The sequence below is a fragment of the Aedes aegypti genome, chromosome 3, assembly GCF_002204515.2.
Source record: "Aedes aegypti strain LVP_AGWG chromosome 3, AaegL5.0 Primary Assembly, whole genome shotgun sequence".
NCBI classification, from domain to species: Eukaryota; Metazoa; Arthropoda; class Insecta; order Diptera; family Culicidae; genus Aedes; species Aedes aegypti.
In genome coordinates, this window is record NC_035109.1 from 341,962,921 (window position 1) to 341,980,173 (window position 17,253).

The 17,253-nt window shown below is 44.5% G+C and overlaps 4 protein-coding genes across 4 annotated transcripts; 2 read left to right on the top strand and 2 right to left on the bottom strand.

Annotated features, from left to right (window-relative positions):
• The first annotated feature begins 1,246 nt into the window (after positions 1 to 1,246).
• On the top strand, positions 1,247 to 1,558 carry LOC110678248 (histone H4). The gene has a single exon (XM_021850867.1). It carries the CDS (start codon positions 1,247 to 1,249, stop codon positions 1,556 to 1,558), a length of 312 nt encoding a protein of 103 aa, XP_021706559.1.
• A 5,550-nt stretch (positions 1,559 to 7,108) lies between these two features.
• On the bottom strand, positions 7,109 to 7,789 carry LOC110678249 (histone H1-like). Its single transcript, XM_021850868.1, has one exon. The coding sequence runs from the start codon at positions 7,787 to 7,789 to the stop codon at positions 7,109 to 7,111; it is 681 nt and encodes a 226-aa protein (XP_021706560.1).
• A 2,126-nt stretch (positions 7,790 to 9,915) lies between these two features.
• LOC110678250 (histone H2B) lies at positions 9,916 to 10,290 on the bottom strand. The gene has a single exon (XM_021850869.1). The coding sequence runs from the start codon at positions 10,288 to 10,290 to the stop codon at positions 9,916 to 9,918; it is 375 nt and encodes a 124-aa protein (XP_021706561.1).
• Positions 10,291 to 15,232: 4,942 nt separating this feature from the next.
• Positions 15,233 to 15,607, top strand: LOC5579068 (histone H2A). Its single transcript, XM_001657217.2, has one exon. It carries the CDS (start codon positions 15,233 to 15,235, stop codon positions 15,605 to 15,607), a length of 375 nt encoding a protein of 124 aa, XP_001657267.1.
• Positions 15,608 to 17,253: the final 1,646 nt, after the last annotated feature.

Below are 17,253 nucleotides of genomic sequence, written 5' to 3' on the forward strand. Positions count from 1 at the left end.
GTTTGGCTTCTTCTTCTTCTGCTGATTCGGCTGGTTCCTTGTTGTTGCTTGCTTCCGGATTCGTTGGTATTCCTCGAGCTTCGGGCACCGCTTGTCGGTCGACATGTGCTGTCCAGAACAGTTGGCACATCTGAACTCACAAGCACCCTCGAGAACGCAGTTTTCGGTCCAATGCTCCTGGGAACAGAAGTTGCACCTTGGCTTCAAGTTGCAGTTGCGGGTGCCATGGCCAAAGTTGAGGCACCGCATGCACTGCGTCACGCTGCGATTTGGTCCACGGTACGCTTCCCACTTGACAATGCAGTCGTTGAGGGTGCGCACTGCTTTCAGTGCTCCGAGAGTGGCACTTCCCTTCGCGAAATGTACCAGGTACAGGCAATCGCGATACTTCGTCGACGAGGTTGCCGCCCTCCTGTTGATGTTGAAGACAGCCAGCGGTTGTAGCTTGTACACATCCTTCAACTCGCATAGGATTTCGTTGGTGTCCATTTGCGAGAGACCGCGAACGACGGCTTTGAATGGTTTCTCCGCTGCCACATCGTGGGTGAAGAATTCTGCACCAGACTTGGAGAGGTACGTTTTCGCCTTGCTGAATTCCTGATCCGACTTGACGATGAGCTTAATGCCCATCCCGGTGAGCTGGAACTCGGCTCGGACGTTGATTGCTTGCATCACTTTCTTCAGCTTCTCGAGCGGAAGAGATTTCACCACCAACGGGGGCAGCTTCTTCTTCATCGGGGGAGAATTCGCCTTCATTGTACCACTGACGATCGCTCTCGCTTCGACCTGGGAACGAGGAACTCGCTCGCTCGGGGTGGCCGAAGTGTGGATGGAGCACTGGTCATCGTCGCGGTCGCTGATGTCATCCAACAGCGCGTACATGTTCGACTGGCTGGCATTCAGCTCGCGGCCAAAGTCGACTCCGCTGGAGGCACTGGATCGCTTGTCTTTCTTCGACAAGGGGCTGGATTGGGATTTATTGGGTGAGAGGCTCTTCTTCTTCCTCTTGCCACCCATTGCACTCGCGATAACTTTTCGAACTTACGAGGGTCAAAAAACCAGGCAGTCCTCTTTTATATGCTCATATCGATGCAGGCAACCAATCGGAAGCCACGGAAGAATAGAAAAAGCAAGAGAGGAAAGAAGAACTCAACCCTCGAGTGGGTATAAAAGTGGCCGCTAGTGTTTGGCGCAGCCATCAGTTCCAGTACTACCGTCGTCGAACACAGAACCAAATTCATCCAAAATGACCGGCCGTGGCAAGGGAGGCAAAGGACTCGGAAAAGGAGGCGCCAAGCGTCATCGCAAGGTTTTGCGTGATAACATCCAGGGTATCACCAAGCCCGCAATCCGTCGTCTGGCTCGTCGTGGAGGAGTCAAGCGTATCTCCGGACTTATCTACGAGGAAACTCGTGGTGTGTTGAAGGTGTTCCTGGAAAACGTCATCCGTGATGCCGTTACCTACACTGAACACGCCAAGCGTAAAACCGTTACCGCTATGGATGTTGTCTACGCTCTGAAGCGTCAGGGACGCACCCTGTACGGTTTCGGAGGTTAAATCGCATTCCAAAGTTTCGCTCTTCAAACGGCCCTTTTCAGGGCCACCAAACACACTCATCAAGGAGTTGATATGACAAATGTTCACACACTAAAAGCAAGGGTAATCTAATGGGACAAGCACTACACGCTTTTGCAGTCCGGCGGTGGCGTGGCTTGGGGAGAAAATTCTCGTCTCCGATTGGAAGACACCATAAAATGCCAATATATATACATACATAGTCTAGTCTAGTCAGCACTGTCATTTCCCGGGGTGGCACTACTGTTGTTACTTACTTGTTGTACTTCGGTCGGTTCGAAAACAACAACCGCTATGATGCCACGCCGGTGAAATCCAGTGCGTGCATCTTTCCATACCAATCTCACGTGCATGCATCTCAACTCCGGACTTCAGTGTCAGGTACGGAACGCTCGTCGTACCACTCCCTATTACCTATTACCACTCATCAAATTCCATTAGGATTGCGTTAGGAACTTCTTAGTTTGCCTCGCTCGGTTCCACAATGCGATGGACGAACAAATATTTCATCATGTTCCACACTGTACCTTATGAGAAATGTCCCGCTCACTGGATGCGGTTGCAATCAATATTTACAAGCACTGGAATTGTGTTCGCGCACCCGAAACGAAACGAAGGAAAAACGAATCACCGAACCGGGTGAGAGACGGGAATTTGAATCCACCGACGGGAAAAACCGGGAATTTGAGAAGGTCACCGGGAAAATCGTTTTGAACGAACATTTCCAAGCTTCGAATCTACAAACCACAACAAGCATTTATGACTTTGAACAAATCAGTTTGTATTGTATGTAATGTATTGAAAGTGGATGATGAAATGTCTACCGTAAAATGGGGTGTTTTCAAGCAACTTCTAGTATGTCAATAATTAAACAAAGGACAGCCCTACTACAGTAAGGACCCGATTTTGTCAGCCCCTCGATGAATTTTAGGCTGACCAAATCGGGTCATTTTATTTTGTTCCCGTTTTTCAAATTTCGACATGGTTACATGGACTTTTAAAGAGGGTACGTGGTAAAACATGACGATACCAATTTTTTGACAAATCTGAAATTGGCTGACAAAATCGGGTCAGTACTGGATTCTCTCGTCGCGTGCCAAACACAATTATGAGGATCCTATGGCAGATTTCTGAGATAATCATGAAAATGTGTGATTTTTGACGTAACTGCAAAACAGGGTTGTAAAGGAATTTGACTTTCGCAAATGAAACCATATTTTGCCAACAACAAAACATAATCTTTTTGATCAATAACTTTGATGCTTTCATTCATTTTCATAAGTTATGCTCAACCTCAATCAGATAATACATCAATATTATCGAACTTGGAACTCCTGCAAACGCAAACCGTTTTCTTTTAACTGCTAAATCTTTCATAGTTATTAATCTGGAAACTGTCAATACTTCGTAAAATTGTCTTGAATTGTTTTTGATACTTAAATGCAACAGGATCATAACCTATATACCGTTAAGTCACCAGTCACCGTGCGGCCTCCATTCACCGTGCACATATACAAATTCCTACAGAATATTCATACAATTTTCACAAATCATTCTTTGGTCAGCAAAATAAGATAAAACTGATGAAACGAAGTAGTTTTTGCCACAAATAATTTTGAAAAACCTAGTTTATGTAGACAAAATCATGTGAATTCTGTTTGATAACGAGATATTGCAACAATCTTAGTAGAAACGCCAAAAAATCACATTTTTTATTTTAACGATAGAGTATGAAATTTTTCAAAATTTCAACAAGTTTTCACTGTGGATATTATTAGTAAGATGTATTTCATCGTATGAGCAATGAGATTTAATGCAAATTAGAATTTTTATTGTGTTTCAGTCGAAACCCAAATGCACGGTGAATGGATCCTTTTCAATATATATGGATCCTATTACCGTGTATAGTGTAAAAGGCATGGAATTATGCGATAATATTAGATTTATTGTTATGTCGTCATTAAACTACTTCATATTTAGAATTTAAGTGAATATGGAATGGTTTGGACAATACAGTCAAACCTCCTATAACGATTTTAATTAAAAAATAATAATTTAGCCAATTTTTAAACTTTGTATAGTTTTTATTGTAAATGAAGATTTGAATACTCTTAAAAATGAATGCGCACACTACTAGCAACATAGTTGCTCCATTAACAACGTTTCTTCAAGATACAAAATCAAATCATGACGAAAACTATACGCACGGTGAATGGTGCACTAGTGTGCACGGTAAATGGTGACACATAGAACGGTACGAGGCGACCTTAACATGACATTTTCAAACATAATTTTTGACTAATTTTTTGTTATGCATCACTAGTTTTAGATTTTTCCCTGAATTATTATATAATTGCCCGCTACGTAGTGGTATTCTAGTACGCTTCAAATTATTTGGAATAGTTTTATATTTTTTTGAAGTGCAAATTTTTCTTAAATGCACGGTGAATGGTAGCTTGACGGTACAGTTAACTCTCCCTAACTCGATATTGAATTTGTCTTGAATTGGTTTTGATACTTAAATGCAACAGGATCATAACCTATATATTTGCATTTGCTTCTTTGAATGATTGTTCTCCTTCGTCTTCGAAAATAGCCCCTATTTGTTTTGCTGGTCTGCTCGATAGGTAGACAGTTTGACAGTTCGATAGGTAGATTTGGTTTCACTCTTCGCGCAACTCGGGTGCCTCTGAGAAAAAAAAAAAAAAAAAAAAAAAAAAAAAAAAAAAAAAAAAAAAAAAAAAAAAAAAAAATCCCATATTTTCAGGGCTAGACATTTTAGTAATATTCAGTAACAAACAAAATAGTCCCCTTAACCTTTACAATGCAGCTTTACTTCACGGAACAAGCCTAAAGTATAATGGAACATATATCGGCATAAATCGAACGAGTTTTGTAACTTGGAAAAAGTAGTAGAAAAGATAATCCCCTAACACCCCGCTAACTTTCAAAAAGAAACTTTTTCCATAAGAAATATTAAAAGGCGAAATCTAGATAACATTTTCAAAAGCTTTTGTCTGCGTTGTGATCTCAATTAAATATACTTATGTTCTGGGTTACTCACATATTTTTGTTAATATTGTTTCATTGTTTTGTAGTTAAATCTTTTTTGCCAATAAAATTCTTTCAAAAATGGTTTGAATCGTTTTCAATATCTAGACTCCACAATACCTAATATTAATAGATATCCCCGATCACATAATGCAGCTCACAATCCTCCGAACAAAGCAAGCAAGATATATCGACTTCCGACGTTTTTGTGACTTTTCAAACTTGATGGAGAAGTTCAATCCCTTAAAACCCCACGAGTCCTTAACACCCCATTTTACGGTACTAACTTCTTAAAAAGGTTTCACTTTTCTCAATAATTAGCAATGTAGTACCAAACAATGTTTGTTTGATTTTTTGAGCTTGGCTCTAACTTTTTGACTCAAGAGTTTGAAAGAAAAGTTTACTAGCCTAAAATAATCTTGCCGAAAGTTTTTGCACTCAAACATATTGGATGCAAAAAAAAATCCTAAGTTGTTGAATATTCATACCACAATAAATCCAGATTTCCTTGGGAACAGCATTTTAAGAGTTTCTAATCTCTCATTAGTTAACTAATCGATTACAAATTGAATAGGTAAGGTAGATGCTGCTACATGTGTGGGTTTGTTTTATTATTTTAATTCACCCTAGATTTAATTACTTTAGAGAAACATCAATTTAATGAAACACTGATTTATTTTGGCATCTGGAGTTTGGCATCGGCCAAATTATCTGAAACTCGGCAGTAAGACGCACTTGAAGAGCATAATGTTGATAAATAGCAGTTAAGGCCTTCCTTAGTGTAGTGGTAAAGTCGGTGGCTACAAAGCAAACCCATGCTGAAGGTGTCTGGGTTCAACTTCCCAACAAGCCATGTGAGCAAAATGGTCACATAAAAAAATAAAGTGAGAAGCCGGCCAAGAAAAATGAGAAGAAGAAGAGGCATTCGCAAAACCCCATGTGCGAAATAAATCAAAAGAATGAGCACAAAAAATTTTGATAATGAAGACGCGTTCACTCCAACGGAAATGCTCCACGTGTAGTAACAGCGGCGGAAGTAATTTACCGGTTTCAATTTGAGTGTCAGGAGCTCAGGGCCAAATTTTCGAGCCGCAAATTTTTCTCGGTGCACGCAAGCAAATGGCGGCGGTGCTCACTCTCTTTCTCTCGTACCCAAACTGCGATGGGGATGTGAGGCGTTCGATTCGCCAATCACGCTTAAAATCAGTTACACTGTATTGATTTGCTCTCATCTTTGGAATAGTGGAACAGCATTGGATTACGAAAATCAAACATACTGAGCAAGGTCGACCCATTGGCCCCGAAAGATTGAGATTTTCAGAAGCCAATCCCTGGGCTTAGTATTTTACTGCCAATTAATTTAATTTGCAACATCCACAAGAGTAATTTGATTATTCCGCAAGGAAAATAGTGGCAGTTCGCTCATACTGGATCAGCTGTCAAGATTACTTTGGTAATTAGCAGCAAACTGTACTTGACCGCTCTACTTGGGATGTCGATACTCAGCCTGCCCAGTAGGTCCGGTACGTACGAACCTGTGAACTAGACTATCGAAATGCATACATTTTGCATTTTGACATACGAACGCTTTATGTTTCGTTTTAGCATCAACTCACATCCAGGCGTCGGTAGGCGCGTGGTGTACGCACAGACCTAACGATCGCAAGGGCCTTGGTTCGATTCCAGGTTGCTGCGAGAAACATTTTTTGTTGCCAATGTTTGGTTTCATAAGGCAAAGCTATGAATTTCAACCCGATTTATTGTGGCGAATTTTCATAAGTGCATCCAATGTATTTCGATAGTCCATTTGCCTGAGTGTATTGAAAACGCACGGGCCTATCGATCGCAAGGTCCTTGGTTCGATTCCAGGTTGCCGCGAAAACATGTTTTGGTTTCACAAGGCAACGCTACGAATCTCAACCCGATTTAAATAAGGCTCCCCCAAAACTACGCGACTTTTTACGGCGACAGCGACACGATTTCGTTGTTGTGTCGCTGCAAGCACTCTTCTATGGAACCATCTTGACTGACACGACGCGAATCGCTGCGAAATCGCGACGTTTTTTTGTCGCTGTCGCTTAGATCTGGGGGAGCCTTTAAGTCGATAGACTTCTTCAAATCCTTGAATCATTCGAGTGTATCAAAAGCTGTTCCTCTAGTGGAGGTTTGCTTTGGGTACGGATGCACCGCTACAGTGAGTGCCAGCCAGTGCTCGCCTACCTGTCCGGGCTTTACAGTTGCTGGCAGAGAAAGGGGTGCATGATTGGCCAATTTTATTGATTTGCGAAAGGGTTCGGGAAGAATTCGCCATTCAGTGGCAAAAAGTGCACGTAACTTTTCGGGGGGATTTATTTCCCTCTGTGAGAGGAATGGAATATCATTGACTGTGCAACTCTTTGTTCTAAACTTGGATGGTAGTCCTGAAAAGGACTGATTGGATGTTAGATACTGTTTTACAACAGTACGGTTGCTGTCCCAAATTTACTTCTTGGCAGCGGTCTTCTTCGCGGCAGCTTTCTTGGCTGGGGCAGCCTTCTTCGGTTTTGGGGTCTTGGGCTTCTTGGCGGCGGTCTTGGAAGGTTTGGTGGCCTTCTGCTTCGGAGCAGCAGCCTTCTTCACACCACCGGCCTTTTTGGCAGCCTTGGCACCAGCAGCTTTGGCTTTCTTGGCTGCAGCCGGCTTCTTGGCTTTCTTCTCGCCGGCTGGCTTCTTGGCCTTCTTCTCCCCAGCTGGTTTCTTGGTGGCCTTCTTCTTCTCTCCGGTAGCCTTCTTGGCCTTCTTCTCGCCGGCCTTCTTCGGTTTCTTCTCACTGGCGGCCTTCTTAGCTTCAGCCTTCAGCTTGAACGAACCGGAAGCGCCGGTGCCCTTGGTTTGGACGAACTTGCCCTTCTCGACGCCATTCTTCAAGGCCTTCTTGAGGAATGGGGCAAGCTTGGCGACATCGCATTTGTAGTTGGCGGCGATGTACTTCTTGATGGCCTGCAGGGACGATCCGTTGCGTTCCTTCAAGGTTTTGATGGCAGCAACAACCATGTCGTTGACTGGGGGGTGGGTCGACGGCTTCTTCGGCTTGCCCTGTCCCTTGGGGGCCCTTGGCTTCTTGGTCTTGGCTGGCGAGGCAGCCGGGGCTGCGGCAGCGGCTTCAGTGGCAACTTCAGACATCTCGATAGGTAGCTAGAGTAACACTCACACGATGGCGATAGTAAACGAATGAATGACGGAAATTCTGGCAACAGTGCGGTGTTCGATTTCGTCGTCTGTGTTAGGGATGCAGACATGGTCGTCCACTGGATGACTGTTCGCGAAATATTGTACATATTTTTGGTAACACCTTTTTAAAACGCATTTTTCCGGTAATCGCACTAAGTATTTGCCTGTCTAGTATGTCCGTTTGGTGAGTGCATGAGTCTCGCTAGCAGCCCGTCATCGCCACATCGGGCCGGTTTCGCGAGAAGCACCGCTGAGACATGTCTTTACAGCACCCGTGCGCCATATGGTGTGGCTTTGCTCGATAAAACAATCAATAGTAACTATTGAAACAATACCACCCTGCACGGCGGTGGTGAATTTGGCAACATGAATGGTTGCTCTTTGCGGTGACATGCGGGTATAGCCAGTATGCCGGTGTCTAATGGCCCCTAATGAGCCTCAAACAAAGTCATTCCCAGTGCCGACGAGCGATGTTACGCGTTTGGTTTTAGTAAACTTTGAACAATGTTAATTTGATGTTTTTCATCAAACATACCGAAAACTTGGGCTCGACTATGACGTCAGTCACACAAGTTTGTGCCATTTTGTCCGGAAAACAATGTCACCAAACACTAATCACCTTCCACCTGTGCACTGTTGGTTGGTCGAATGTGTGCAAATTGCTGGCATTGCCTCAGCCATCGGCGGCAACTGCATTGGAAAAGGACAGTGCACGTGCTACTATGGATCTAGTTTATCTGAGAATGTTTTACTTCAAGAAGCAAGCAAGCAAAGCAAGCACCCTCCCTGCGGTGGAATCTGCAAATGAGCTAGTGCGAAATCTGCCCGAATAGGCATCGGTTTTGCTAGCTGCAGTTGCATCGAATGAACATTCCATACAATCTCTTCTGGCGGCAGTAGTACCGGACATGTCGCGCTGAATTCGCGACAAATTGTTCTCGGAAGTCCCTAACATGCCCCACGGCACGTGTTCCCGGTGTAGAAACTGCACCCTACACTCCCCCGATCGAGATATATTTTTGTGTACAGTGCCCTCAGGGGCTGTTCAACGTGTCTGTCCGTGCTAGTACTGAGCAACACCCGAGCCAGGAAGCCGAATGGCAACCACACAACGTGTCATGTCACCATCATTCGCAAATTTCATAACGCCAACAATGACCATTTGCAACGCGCCCACCACCCATTGTGTATAAGAATGTTTTCCCAATTTCGTTTGACCCGTTACATCTCGAAGACACACCACCCACCCATGAACTATGTGAATGGGCCCCATCAATGGGAACCGATTGATGGCATTATCGAGATTATCCGATCGATAACATTTGCATCAACTGTTGTTCGATAAACATTATTATGATAGCCTGAACTGCTGGGATGCTCTTACGAGATCGTTTGTAATGGGACGCTAGAAAACATAATGAGCTTCTTTCCAATACGTTGAGAAGAAGAACGAACGAACCACGAAACTTGTCATCATGCCTGCCTAGCTAGCTAGTCCTATGATGTCAAAATTGTCTAAACTACTAACATGCAGCACAACCGATAGCAAAAATGAAGTTGTTAAGGTGCAACATGGCAATCAGCATAAATATTGAACTTTAAACGTTCTGCTAGTGAATGGAGTGTGGTTAAGGTACAACATTTTTTTGCAATCAGCAGAAATGTTGAACGTACGAAGTGGATCTTCTTGTTTTAAATTCAAACGGATGGAAAAACTTAGATCTAGGGTTTTTTTTGTGAACAGATGTTTCCCTATACTGCTTAACAATGAAATTCCTATTATTTATTACGCAGCTGAATGGGGATCCAAATCTCTGCAACTGTAATCGTTATAATTAATCAATACTGAAACTGATAACATCGAATAAATAAAATGAATTGGATAAATTCAAACTGATCAGAGAGGGGGGTGTTGTCACGTATGAAGTCACCGCCGTGACACTACCTCAGTCGGTTCAATAGTGTGATAAAACAGTCTAGTGTCAGATTTTCAAAATCAACTCTTTTTCGGGATTGAAATAGTGGCCCTGAAAAGGGCCTTTTGGTTTGGTGTGATTGAACGCAGTGTCGGTCGTCATTTACTTGGAGCTGGTGTACTTGGTGACGGCCTTGGTGCCTTCCGAAACGGCGTGCTTGGCCAACTCTCCCGGGAGCAGAAGCCGGACGGCGGTTTGGATTTCGCGGGATGTGATCGTCGAACGCTTGTTGTAGTGGGCCAGGCGGGAGGCTTCGGCGGCAATACGCTCAAAGATGTCGTTGACGAAGCTGTTCATGATGCTCATGGCTTTCGACGAAACGCCAGTGTCGGGGTGAACTTGCTTCAACACCTTGTAGATGTAGATGGCGTAGCTTTCCTTCCTGCGCTGCTTCTTCTTCTTCTTATCGCCCTTGACAATGTTCTTCTGGGCCTTGCCGGATTTCTTCGCGGCCTTTCCGCTGGTTTTCGGTGCCATCGTGCTGCTAACGTTGTTTTAGATTCCAAACGAAAACTGAAACTGATGCCCGACCGAACCAGTCGGTTCTCTTTTATACCCGTAGAATGGTGAGCGCTGTTCCGCCCCTTCGCTTCGTTTGCTACTTCATCCATTTCGTTCGCACCATCCTAGTATGAGTGCAGCGCAGGGCTACGCATGTATAAAAGATCAGGTATCAGGTATCAGAAGGCCGGCTCCAAAGGCACGTTCCCCACCAGTTGGGAGATTTGTGCCATCGCCATATTTGAGCCTATTTCATCATCTACCCGATGGGAGAGGAAAGGGAAGGGAAAGATGGGAGGAAATAGGAGTAGGGTCCCTTGAAGAGGGAAGATCGCATAAGCGAAATGAGAGCATGTAGCTCCATACCACAATGGGTTCGAACAGCGCCCTAAAAAGGGCACTGCAAAACGCATGAGCGTAAAGAGAGCCTATAGCTCATTACCACAGCGGGTTAAGAATAACAGGATGTCCTGAAGATTCAGGCTTCTGTATTCAGTTTCACTTAATAAGTGTTTACCAAGTAATTGGAATCGCATTTGCGCAAAAACTGGACAGTTACATATCAGGTGATACGAAGTTCCATAATCGGAGTCACAACTATCACACACAAATGAGTCAGCACGCTGAATATTTGCCATGTGATAGTTGAGTCGGCAGTGGCCTGTCAACGCTCTGACCAAGAGACTGCAATTCTGCTTTGACAGATTTGTTAAATACTTCGCCACCCTTGTAGATGGCTCAGTAATGTACAATTTTGTTTGACGACATGACTCCAAACTATTCCAATATTGCTTGTGCTGAGTTGCCGCCCAAGAGTTTATTTGAAGCTTCACCCAGCACTTCGAAATTGGAATAGCCGGCTCAGGGCCAATGAAGTCATGCGATGCTCCATCGCGAGCTAGCTCATCAGCCAATTCATTTCCAGCGATGGAAGAATGGCCAGGTACCCATACAAGGTTTACAGAGTTGACTGAATTCAGTTCCTCAATTTGAGTTCGACATGCGATAACAAGCTTCGACCTTGAGTTGGCCGAAGCGAGAGCTTTTATAGCAGCCTGACTATCTGAACAGAAGTATATGACTTTACCCATTACGCGCTGTTGAAGTGCTGATTGCACTCCACACATAAGAGCAAATATTTCCGCCTGAAAAACGGTGCAGTTTCTACCAAGTGAGTAAAACTGATTCAGCCTTAGCTCACGAGAATATACTCCTGCACCAGCTCTACCTTCAAGAAGGGAGCCATCAGTGTAACATACTATATTGTTTGATATACTTCTTTCCAAATAGCCAGATGTCCACTCTTCCCGTGAAGGGAATTGTGTGGTAAATGTCCTGTAAGGAAAGTTACAAGCAATTGTGAGATCACTTGGAGCAAGGACAATTTTGTCCCAATTCACCAAAAGTGGAAACAACGAAGTGTGTGTAGATCTACGATTCACTGGATTTTTCTCCAGTAGATCCAGTACCCATAAACGGTAAGAGCAAGAAAGTGCTTCTTGTTTAAGATGTATGTGTAGTGGCGCAACGTCGAAAAGGGCCTCGAGCGCTGCTGTGGGAGTTGTAGAGAACGCACCAGACATCGCCATCAAGCACATCCTTTGGAGATGGCCCAATTTTGATTGGATTGTTCTCACTTCGCCCTTTTGCCACCACACAAGACATCCATATGCCAATATTGGTCGAACAACTGTTGTGTAAATCCATTTGATATATTTAGGTTTGAGGCCCCAAGTTTTACCAAAGGTTCGCCGGCATTGACCGAAGGCCATACAAGCTTTTTTGACTCTGAAATCAATGTGAGCTGTCCATAAAAGTTTGGAATCTAGAATGACTCCGACATACTTTACTTGATCAGTCACATTAATCTCAGTGCCAAAAAGACGTAAAGGTCGAATTCCATCGCGGTTTCGTCTTTCCGTAAAAAGAACAATAGATGTTTTATTCGGGTTAACCGAAAGGCCATATTGGCGACACCAACTCTCGACTACCTGAAGAGCACTTTGCATCAGGTCGAATAGGGTGCTTATGCACATACCAACTATCAGAGCTAGATAGTCGTCGGCAAATCCATATGTTGGAAAACCGCTATTATTGAGTTGCCTCAATAGCGTATCTGCTACGAGATTCCACAAAAGTGGTGGCAAGACTCCCCCTTGGGGGCATCCGCAAATACTCAATTTTCGAATCGCTGCTTGACGCAATGTCGAGAAGAGATGTCGGTTTTTGAGCATTTGATGAATCCAATTGGTAATCATTGTAGGTAGCCCATGGTTTCGTGCGGCTTCCAATATGGCATCGAAAGACACGTTATCAAAGGCACCCTCAATATCCAAGAAAACACCCAAGCACGATTGCTTCTGAGCGAATGCTTTCTCGATATCATATACAACTTTGTGTAAAAGAGTCACAGTGGACTTTCCAGATTGGTAAGCATGTTGATTCACATGAAGAGGCATGTTTGCCAAATAAACATCACGGATGTGATGATCGATAATGCGTTCCAGACATTTCAGAAGAAAAGAGGTCAGACTGATTGGTCTAAAACTCTTCGCTTCCTCATACGACGCACGTCCTCCTTTTGGGATAAACTTTACAGTAATATCACGCCAGGATTTGGGAATGTACCCGGTAGCAAAACTGCTTACAAGTAGCTTTTTCAAAACATGTTTGATAGACTCAAATCCCTTTTGGAGCAGAACAGGATAAATCCCATCCGCTCCTGGAGATTTGAAAGGAGCAAAACTATTAAGTGCCCATTGAATCGATTCAGTAGTTACGATACTGCGAGCCGAGGCCAGAGACTCGTAACTACATGAAAAGACATTTGGTTCATCCGTAGATGCTATGTCCACACATCCGGGGAAGTGTGTATTGAATAAACATTCTAAAACTTCTTCATCGGAAGAAGTAAAGTCACCATTAGGTAAGCGAATTTCGTTCACTTGGAAATCCTTAGATTTTGCAAGAATTTTGTTCAACCGACTGACTTCACTCAAACTGGAAACATTTGTACAAAGGTTTTTCCAGCCGGATCGTTCAGCAGAACGAAGAGCCTTCTTGTAAGCCTTGCGAGCCGACTTGAACGACTCTGATCCAGCTGAACGGCGTCTGTTCCAACTCCTTCTACATTGTTTCCTGAGTCTAGTCAGATCGGAATTCCACCATGGGGTCCCTCTTGTAGTCTTTACAGACCGCAGAGGACATGCTTCTTCAAAAGCTTCCATAATGTAGGATGTTGTATTATCAACGGCATCATCCAGATCACTTGGATTTTCAATGGACGGAGAATATCCATGAAATTTGGTCGCAACCAATTCAATGTAGAGTTCCCAGTTTGTTGACCGGGGATTCCTAAAACGCAAAGTCTGCGCAGTTACATTTGAATGTTCAAAGAAGATGTAGCGATGATCAGATAATGATTCCTCATCTGATACATGCCAATTCGTCAACTCGTGACTGATTCTATTCGAGCAGAGCGTTATGTCTAACACTTCTTCTCTATTAGAAACCATGAAGGTTGGGCGATTGCCTATGTTAAGTAATCCAAGGTCTGTACTACTTAAGTATTCCATCAGACTGGAGCCTCTCAAATTGATATCCGAGCTGCCCCAGATGATGTGATGAGCATTGGCATCACTGCCCACAATCAGCGGAAGGCCTTTTGTTACGCAGTGTACGACAACTCGTTTGAAGTCATCCGTTGGGGATGGTTCATCATGTGGTAAATATACCGAACAATAGACGTATTTCCTGTTGAGGTCACCAACAGAAACATCGATTGTGACAGCACATACATCTCTGGTAGTTAACTCAGAAATGAGTGTAGCAACGATTGCTTTATTAACGAGCACGCATGCGCGGGGCATGGAGCGCGAGTTTGCCATTTCAAGCTTGCTAAAAGTAGCAAAAACTGGGTCCACAAGGTTACCTAGATAGAAGTTCCCTCTACGAAAGTAGGGTTCTTGAACTAGCGCCACTTGGGCTGCACCATTTTGCATGAGTCTGCAAAGATTGATCGTTGCTGTTCTTTTATGCTGAAGATTGATCTGAGCTAACCTAACCGTAGCCACTACCCAAACTAGGCAGGATTAAGCTTTTTGCAATCTCAGCACGAAAAAGACCAGCAACGAAAAAACCAGATCGGTATCTATTTAAAGTCGCCAAAGGCGAAAGAGCACAGAATACACTGTGTAAAACGCATAATGCGAATCCATATAGGTGATAATTTAAATTAAATGTCAACATATTCATAATCCCACCCTTATTAAGCCTCAAGATAGAGACTGAAGAAGGGCAGCCGATTATCTCGGAGAAACACAAGGTCACCTGCACCATTGCTCCGGGTAGCACAGGAAGGACTCAATACTGTGGAGGGCGCCCTGGTACCCCACAGGCTCCGTTTGCGGTTAGGTTTTATTTAGACCCCCCTAACCATTCATTCTTAGGCACGGTACGCATCACACCATAAATTAGGGGTCACCTGTGAGGTGGACTTTTACCACCGGAACAGGCAGTCCGTAGTGTTAATTCTTAGCCAGTTGAAACAACCGCTACCGACACTACGCGGCTATCTAGGCTGCTCGGGAAACGGAGGTTAATATTGATGATTAACTCCTGACGTGCCCAAGCAGCCTCATCGTGCTGCTAACGTTGTTTTAGATTCCAAACGAAAACTGAAACTGATGCCCGACCGAACCAGTCGGTTCTCTTTTATACCCGTAGAATGGTGAGCGCTGTTCCGCCCCTTCGCTTCGTTTGCTACTTCATCCATTTCGTTCGCACCATCCTAGTATGAGTGCAGCGCAGGGCTACGCATGTATAAAAGATACCCTCATCCGGTGAAATCACCATCAGTACCGCTTACGTACGCTTCGTGAACGTTTGTTTCTCAAGTCCACTCAAACTCAACCACAAAATGTCTGGCCGCGGCAAAGGAGGCAAAGTTAAGGGAAAGGCAAAGTCCCGTTCCAACCGCGCTGGATTGCAGTTCCCAGTCGGTCGTATTCACCGTCTGCTCCGGAAGGGCAACTATGCCGAGCGTGTCGGTGCCGGCGCTCCAGTCTACTTGGCTGCCGTTATGGAATATCTGGCCGCTGAAGTGCTCGAATTGGCAGGAAACGCTGCCCGTGACAACAAGAAGACCAGAATCATTCCCCGTCATCTGCAGTTGGCCATCCGCAACGACGAAGAATTGAACAAGCTGCTGTCCGGTGTTACCATCGCCCAAGGTGGTGTTCTGCCCAACATTCAGGCTGTCTTGCTGCCGAAGAAAACCGAAAAGAAGGCATAAGTTACACTGCGTGCATCAAACCAAAAACCGTCCTTTTCAGGACGACAATATCCAGTCCACCGCTAGAGAGTTGTTGTTGAAATATTGCAGATTTATCTAATTTAGCCACAGAGAGGATCGATGAAGAGATATCGGCCATATTATGACCATTTCTGAATCAATTCCTAGATTCCGCGGGGGGAAACGTTTGGGCTTCTTAAATGTTCTGTTCGGGATACCTCGAACTTTCGATTTTTGGAGTTCAATTTGCCGAAACAGAAACATAAAACATTGAAACAGCCAGCCCTGCGTGAGCTGTTCCTGAAGAGAGAGGAGGGTAAACTGTTCATCCAGTTCCTGCCCCATTTTCTACTATCTACTGCTTGACAATAGAAGAGTTGATGAAGCAGGTAGTATTTAAAAAACTTATATTATTTATTCGAGGAAAGGCTATATCAGGAGCTCCTAATATTAAAGGAATCAATCAATTTCCAAACCCCACAATTATCAATTATAACTATCATAGGGGTGTGTTTCAAAGTAAACAAGCCAAAGATTACGTTTCAATCATACGGTCAAACTTTCAATGTTGGATGTTCGAGTTGTCTAGTTTGTAGCAACAAGGGGAGGCGAGCTGGGAAAGCTTCTGAATCCGGAAAAGAGCATAAGAAGAAGGGGAAACATACGGCCGGTACCAGAGAATGAAGTCCGCGCTGGAGATGCACATTCAAAAGTGTGTGCAAAGCGAAGCATGAAGGGACAACTCGAGTTGTCGGTTGGTTGACGTACCTCCCTCATCAGTGTTGAGAGTATGATCGTTCGGTGGTAGGAGGAAGGTCAAGGGGCTTTAGGAAGTAATCGTTCCCCCAGGGGAACAAACAGTTTTAGGTACACTGAAGGGAAAATTGCTCACACAACTCTTTTAGGGAATGCTCTAGTGGCCCTGAAAAGGGCCGTTTTGTTGAGAATGGCAACTATAATGCAGACCGAATTTAAGCGCGTTCTCCACGGATACGGCGAGCCAGCTGGATGTCCTTGGGCATAATGGTGACACGCTTGGCGTGGATGGCGCAAAGGTTGGTATCTTCGAAAAGACCGACCAGATAGGCCTCGCTCGCTTCCTGCAGGGCCATGACAGCCGAGCTCTGGAAGCGCAGATCGGTCTTGAAGTCCTGGGCGATCTCACGAACCAGACGCTGGAATGGCAGCTTGCGGATCAGCAGCTCAGTCGACTTTTGGTAGCGACGGATTTCACGCAGAGCAACGGTTCCTGGCCGATAACGGTGAGGCTTCTTGACACCTCCGGTGGCTGGGGCGCTCTTGCGAGCGGCTTTGGTAGCCAGCTGCTTGCGAGGAGCTTTTCCTCCAGTAGACTTACGAGCAGTCTGCTTGGTACGGGCCATTGTGTTAGATGATGATTAATTTGCTTTCAATCCAAACGGATCAGTTGAAACGCAGCGACAGAATGAGGGTCAAAAAACCAGGCAGTCCTCTTTTATATGCTCATATCGATGCAGGCAACCAATCGGAAGCCACGGAAGAATAGAAAAAGCAAGAGAGGAAAGAAGAACTCAACCCTCGAGTGGGTATAAAAGTGGCCGCTAGTGTTTGGCGCAGCCATTCCGAATCGAACTGCCGTTGTGAACGGTTGCGTGTCTTTTTGAGTT